Source organism: Poromitra crassiceps (assembly GCF_964638095.1).
Source record: "Poromitra crassiceps genome assembly, chromosome: 4".
Classification (NCBI taxonomy): Eukaryota; Metazoa; Chordata; class Actinopteri; order Beryciformes; family Melamphaidae; genus Poromitra; species Poromitra crassiceps.
This window is the reverse complement of record NC_139626.1, coordinates 16,827,192-16,834,691: the sequence shown is the minus strand read 5'-3', so window position 1 is coordinate 16,834,691 and position 7,500 is coordinate 16,827,192. Positions and strand designations below refer to the sequence as shown.

Sequence of the window (7,500 nt, the reverse complement as noted above, 5' to 3'; positions counted from 1 at the left end):
CTCCAGATGGGACGAGGAAGTTCTGCAACATTCTCGTTACGTTTCTCGTTACCTTGTAGACGGTGCTTCCTCAGTCTGCCCGGCTTGCAGCAGACCAGACCCATGTCTGACTGAGCGGAGTGGAGCGGGCTAACCTCCCTGCCTCCAGACCCTCCGTTCTGATCCGTATGCAGGTAGCACTGATGGGCAGACGCTGCCAGTGAGGCATGCTCGATGCCAGCGGACCCAAAACCGGCTAAACCAGTCCCACTTCTTGTTCTTTACTGCTTCATTCTGGATTCATTCACTCTCTTTCTCTCTCTCCCTCTCATTCAGCAGCGTGGGCAGCAGGTCCTTTCCCTCAACCCCCTGGGGAGCAACGAATCCCTGAGGAGGAGTGAGAGGTCTCTCTCTGCCTCTCTCTCTCTCTGTGTGTGTGCAGTAACTGGGAGATGGGCAGTCTTCCCATCTTTGTCAAACAAACTTGTATACACACACATGCGCGCGCGCACGCACGCGCACACACACACACACACACACACACACAGACACAGACACACACAGACACACACACACACACACACACACACACACACACACACACACACACACACACACACACAGAGGGAAAGCAGACAGAAAGACAATGCTATTCACACTGTGAGATTCAGGCCAACCAGACATCAGACCTGTTCTTAAAGCCTTAGAATAATTTGTGACATTTTTATATGAAAATATATATAAATATGCTACAGTGTATATAGGACGAATCAGCGTGACGTCACTTGCCACCCAGAAATGTGGAATCCTGCGGCAGTTATTAGTATGAGTTGTGCCAAACAAACGTTAATGCCTAAAAAACTATACATCATATCACTTATATTTTGACATTCTGAGTGAGAGCAGAAGTAGCTCAAGAGTTTGATGTATAATACATGCATGTCGTGTTAAAGTTGTGTGAACTGTCGCAGTTTTTAAAATGTAAACAGAGTCAGCCGGCTAGAGTCAGACACTCAAGCCTCCCAAAGCTCACGCTCCATAGGGTTCCATTGCCATTGCCACCCAGTGACGCGGTTTGTTTACCAAAATGCTGCTCGGCTGATCCCTCGTATACTTTCTACTGCCAATTGCTCTAGCACAACAATGATCCAGCCTATAATATCCAGTTCATAAATCTTCTCCACTGTCTGTAACAGCCGGTGTCTGGTAACTTTTTCTCTGCTGCACAGGAAGTGATGCGTTTTACGTTTCCGATTTGTTTGGAATCAACAGAAGAAGAATACTTAGCATGAGCAGTGACACATTTAGTAGCCATTTCATTGTAGTGAGATCATTTTTCCAAACTTGACCTCACTGTATAAAATTACATATTTTTTAGTTACTACATTGTGTCTTACATGTTTCTGTAGTATGTGTGTTGCGCCTGTACTTAAGCAATAATTTCATGCAAATCTGTGGGTCTTTATTGCCATAATCTTTTTAAAAATTGTACCTGTAAATTGGAAGGAGGTGGGCACTTCAAGTGTGGTCACCCAGGGGCACCACATTATATTAATCTGGGCCTGACTGTATATCACTTTATTTATTTTTTTATAAATAATTATGAGAGGGGTGCCCCTTTTTTCGTTCCCCGCCCCCCGCGCCCCCGCCATGCTTAAAATGCAACACAAGTTTATTTTATTTTTAATCCTAGGGGGTCCCTGCTCTGTTTCACCCAGGGGTTCCTTGGGCTGAAAAAGGTTGAAGACCCCTGAAGCTGTAAGAGGATCTGAGGAGGGGTTTTCTGTAAAGAAAGCTCCCTGGCCACTAGTCTCTGACAGCGCCGTCTGACGGCCATGAATCAAGCTATTGTTGCACCTTCCTGATGTTTTATGCATGTCAAAGTAAGCCCAGAGTCTTGTACCACTCCTTGTACCACTTGATTGGTTGAAAAGGAAGTGACACAGTCAGGTTTGATTGGTTGAAAAGGAAGTGACACAGTCAGGTTTGGGCTCAACGTTCTTCAAGGCTTGAAATGTCTTTCTTCCACAAAAGGGAAGTTGAGCCTATGAATTTCTCTCCAAAGCCTTCGCCTTTGCATCGAGGCAAAGGTCGGCTTCTTAAAATAATCTAAAATATCAGATTTAAGAGTTTTGTTTTGTTTTACACTTTTTTTTGTCTCTGCAAAATTCCAGTTGTGTTATTTCATAGTGTTCATGTCTTTACTGCTGTTCTAAAATGCGGAAAATAGTATAGTAGTAGTATAGTATAGTATAGTATAGTATAGTATAGTATAGTAACATTTATTAGAAATGATGTACAGAAAATGTACATTTGATTTGCATGAGGAGCAATCCTTTGGTTATTGAATGTAATCTATGAATAAATAAATAAATAAATAAATGCTTCTCAAACAGCTCTGCTAAGTGATACTTGTGATAATTGTGATGTCATCAGTAAGTGGATGATGCCATCAGTTTTATAATGCTATGATGACATAATCTTATGATGTCATGTTATGATGTCATAACAGTGATGTCATGATGTCAACACACATTCAGTCCCTTCATAAAGCCTTCCTTCCATTTGAGACACACATAGTTGGTCTGGTACAGTGACAGACTGAAGGAATGGCTGCTCGAGCAGGACATGACGATAGGCCTACGCTAGTCTCGCGGTGCCTGCCGTAGCTTGCTGATGTCGACGGTGGGTCTGAGCACGTGAGACTAGGCCTACGCAGGAGACCTGGACAGACTGAGGACCCTGCTGCTGCAAGACCACTTCAGAAGGTGGATCACTGAGAGCAGGTTTATAAGGTACTACTACATAGAGGACACGCCTCTGTGGCACACAGCCTGGCAGGGTCACGCTGCCTGTGTGGCTTACCTGATCGCCCAGGGAGCCGAGGCAGACCTAGCCTCCACTGGACCGTGCTCTATGGTCAATTTAAACTGGCCACCGTACACCTGCCTGCTTCCCTCCCATGGATATATTCAAAGGAACTGGATAGGGTATAGGACCCACCCATTCATTTGAATGTAAGCTGCTCATCGGCCCAGGAAGCATTTTGAAGGGGTTTTTCTTCCTGGTTTTACTTCCATGATGTGCAGCCCAAGATCATGTGACATGTCAGCTTGCGCCCCCAGGCCCAGAGTTATTGTGACCAGAGCCATAGAGAGAGAGGGACCTCCAGAAAACGCCTCTTGGTGGCTTAAAACATGGATGAGAAAAGGAGCAGTACCACACACACACACACACACACACACACACACTCGTGTGACTCGCTGACGTTTACATCCGAAAACGGAGCATAAATGAGCTCCGCTGAGTTTTACAGCTGCTCTTCACAGTAAGTGGATGGGCTGCTGCAGGGCATCACGTTACTTGCAATACCGAGCTTGGGCCACCAGGTTCAATTTGCTTCACAGCCCAGAGCTGATTCTGGGGGCTTTTTCCCTCCCTGTTCGTCTGCACTCTCTTCCTCCCAGCTCCACTCCCAGGTCTCTGGCTTGCAGGCTTGTCCACACGTTAGGGGCTGATTGGGGGTTCGCGCCCCTCTGTGATGTTGACCCGCCATAAATAAAACACACAGAGACTCACAAGCCTGCCGGCCAAAACACCAGGACAGACCGCCGAGCAAACAGGCCCCAAAGATAGACTGATATGGAGGAAGCAGGGTGAAGGTATGCTAAAGCTCAGTGGTTCAGTGTGTCAATGATAGTACAGTGGAATCCGCTTAGCTATAGTGATCACTATATGGCTAATCCAGAGAGCATTAGCGCCTAACATAACAGTATTTCCATTTGTTGCAATAAATAGTTAAATCTATGACAACCGTGTTCCTGACTGAAAGTCAAATTCTGGATACATTTCAGGATGGAGGTCTGTTCAAACTGATACCAGATACGGATCACTTAAAAGACAAGAAGAAAAAATGATGCAAAACTCAGATTTGAGCACAAAGGCCTGCAGTGTGAACAGAGCCAAAGATATGAACTGAGCCGCAGACAAAAGGAGGGGAAAGGGGTGGGGCTATGATCTCTCACCTGGTACGATTTCAAACAGGTGTCTTCCTGGTTCGTCCGGATTGGCTGTGAGCTCGTTGACCTGGCAACCCTGCAGAGGGATACACCCCTGAAACACACAGAGGGAGGGGGCGGGGCTTAAAGACTGCGCAGAGCACGTCCTTCCTTCCTCTCTTCCTTCCAACGTTCTTTTCTACGTTCCTTCTGATTTCCTCCTATCCTTCCTGCTTCCCTTGCCTGTCTGACACCTCAGTCACCAGAATAAAATGTTTGCATTTTACGTTCCTACAAACCATGTAGCATGTCAACGTTTGTGAGCCAAAAATAAGTTGCATATCAACATACGTGTATATCAACATTATAGTCTGATATTGAAACAGCACGGTGGACAGTAAGGGCGCTCTAGCTGGTCGGGGTGGTTGGAGGGTGTAAAACACTTGCCTTTGACACCGGAGAGCAGGGTTTGCCTCCCAGTGTGTTCAAAGTCTACATTTCAACCGTAAATCACGTTAAAGTGATAATACGGAAGATTTTCATGTAAATAAATGTCTGTAAAGTGTGGAAAATCTTAGGCACATGCAAAAAAGTCAAGTGAAGATGCTTTCATCGAACATCTAAGATAAAATTGAGATAAAAAAAACTACATCTATCATCCTTTGGCTCTTAACCCCTGTAACAGTTTAGGCAGCTCCTCCTGTGACTGAACAGGAAGCCACACAGATGATCACAATACATTATCCAGATCAATATCCATTTAGCCCAGAGAAGCGGAGTGCGCCGCCTGGGAAGCGCTGCCAGCGCCGCTGAGCCTGGCATCGTACATCACACGGGGGGGAAGGAGTCTGCCAAGCCGCCCCGACCGGAGGGCCGGGTCGTCGCCAACATTAGTCTCCATGGCAACAAATGGATGCGGGAGGGAAGAAAAGCTCCCAAGGGTGCTATGTGCTCGGAATAACACGGGTAGCCGGCCGGGGGTGATGGGAGATCAGGCGACACGTGACCCCAGAAGACAAATCACACTGTCAAGAGGCACTTAGGAAATGGGGAGAGTCCTTATTTTCTGTAACATGACCATACGTTTGACACTTTGTTTCTACAGAACCGCCATTGTTTCAAGTAGCCTATGCATACTGCATTGTTTGATGCTATGAAAACTCCGCCACGGAGTCAAGGTGTTTGATCTTGCCCGGGCCTGGAACCAAATGATCCCTCAGGGCCCCCTTTATTTTTGAATAAATGTTCCATAAGTTTATGGACAATTATGAGGGTTATTGTGCTTTTGGCTTTAATTGAGCGTACCGGCGCTATAAATCCTGTTATTGAGATACAGGTGAATTGATTTCTTATTGTGCTGTTGGCTCTGAGTGTTCAGGTGGCTGTGCTGTCAATCCTGTTCAGATGCAGGTGAAAGTATGTCTTAGTTATTATTCTGGCCTTAATTGTGCCTACAGTATATTGTGCACTGTGGGGGGCCCACGGGCCCGTCATGTCATAATTGGTCTATGAGCCCACAGCCTCATATCCTTATGATACCATAGTCATAAATATGAGCCCCTCTATGTACCTCTCTCAGCCAGCTGTCACATCCGGGGTAACTGTGTAACCAAGTCCCGTGAGAGTCCCGCGAGAGTCCCGCGAGAGTCCCGTGAGAGTTGAGAGCTCAGCTGCAGTGAATCATCATTTGATTTTGATGGCCGCCGTATTTATTTCAGCGGGACTAACATCATACGGATTACAAACTGAGGAGCGGAGGCAAGCGGATCTTCTATCTTTACCAATGTGATGGACAGCAGACAGACAGGGTGAACACGCTGCAGCAAAGTATATACAGTGTTCATTTGCTGTTTGTCTCTATGATATAATAAGCATATGAGCCGGTGCATGGGAGAAAATAAGCTCCTTTACAGGACGTAAATACAAGCTTAGCAGGTGCGCGTACGGCCTCTGTTCTAGGCCGTTTTGCGGTGCGTTATAGCTTTATATAGTCATTTTCAGAAAGTTATGTTCTGGGTGAGTAGTGAAGCATTATCTAAACTGAAAATAAGTTATGTTCTATGTGAGTAGTATAGCATAAACTAAACTGAAAATAAGTTCTGTTCTACAGAACTAAACTGAAAATAAGTTGTGTTCTGGGTGAGTAGTATAGCATAAATTAATGTGAAAAGAAGGTCCAGGTTGTAGCTTTGTACGAGTCCTTTTCAAGGTCCAGGTTGTTTTTAGTTTTTTTTATCCACACGATGAAAAGAAAAGCTGTATAGATTGCCCTCCATTAAAATATCACCTTTCCTTCCACCAATTATCACATCCTTTCATCTTGGGGTGGTGTGTGTGTGTGTGTGTGTGTGTGTGTGTGTGTGTGTGTGTGTGTGCGTGCGTGCGTGAGAGAGAGAGCACGATCGTGTGTGTGTGTGTGTGTGTGTGTGTTCGTGTGTGTGTGTGTGTGTGTGTGTGTATGAGAGAGTGCGATCGTGTGTGTGTGTGTGTGTGTGGGTAGCTTGTTCTATTGTGTTGATTTGCGTATGCACCCCCCCCCCCCCCCACGATTTCATATTGATTAGCAGATGAGGAGGAGGCGAAAAAAGAAAAAGGCCAGATCAACACTTTCTCACACATAGTGGCCACAGAGAGGGAGGGGAGTGTGTGTGTTTGTGTGTGTGTGTGTGTGTGTGTGTGTGTGTGTGTGTGTGTGTGTGTGTGTGTGTGTGTGTGTGAGTGTGTGTTTGTTGTATGTGTGCTTGTGTGTGCGAATAGGCTCCGTGGGGGGGCTGAAAATCAATGCAGGCTGATGGGCATTGGCAGCTGTGATTAAGGACAGTCTGTCAAAGCCCTCAGTCATGCTACCCTTTCAGTGGAGTGAGTGAGTGTGTGTGTGTGTGTGTGTGTGTGTGTGTGTGTGTGTGTGTGTGTGTGTGTGTGTGTGTGTGTGTGTGTGTGTGTGTGTGTGTGCGTGCGTGTGCGCGTGCGAGTGTGTGTGCATGCGTGCGTATGTCTGTGTGTGCTGAAAGCCAAGGACTGGAAGACACTACGTTTAGATGGACTGCAATAATCTGATTATTGACTTTATTCTAAATATAGTCTGACTTCACGGAAGCAGGCTGCTGGTATAATCCAAACGTCCCTCCTTGGAAAAACATGTATATATATATTTTAGATTTTGTTTTGCTCCAAGTGAAATGTTTCATGGTCACTCACGATTCAGTAGGTGGCTGATTGGCTTGGTTCCAGGCTTAAAAGTCTTTATAATGATTTTTTGAAATGTCTATAGAGAAAATGAATGGGGAATTCTCTGATGGAACGGGAGCTGAGAAAAAGTGGGTGGTCACTGTTGAATGCCTTCAGACAGACTTGTTTTTTAATGTATTTGGTGTCTGAAGTATGTCAAACAGCAATATCACGTTATCTTGGCTCAATTGTACATCAAATCAAATGTCATAATCATAAGGGAGGCACCTTTTTCAAAGCTTTGTTTGAAGGGAGGCCCACAGTCTCAGACTTAAAAGAAAAACCTGCTTTATAA

General features: G+C 45.5%; 1 protein-coding gene across 3 annotated transcripts in view; it reads right to left on the bottom strand.

Moving 5' to 3' along the window:
- LOC310774700 (rho GTPase-activating protein 22-like) overlaps nucleotides 1-7,500 on the bottom strand; it is a gene marked incomplete at both ends in the record, with an annotated part of 43,868 nt that overhangs the window by 20,977 nt on the left and 15,391 nt on the right. For all 3 annotated transcript variants that reach the window (XM_083634823.1, XM_083634821.1, XM_083634822.1), the window contains one exon: nucleotides 4,005-4,092. In XM_083634823.1, the coding sequence (XP_083490949.1) occupies nucleotides 4,005-4,092 (88 nt within the window). The remainder of the gene's footprint in view (nucleotides 1-4,004; nucleotides 4,093-7,500) is intronic.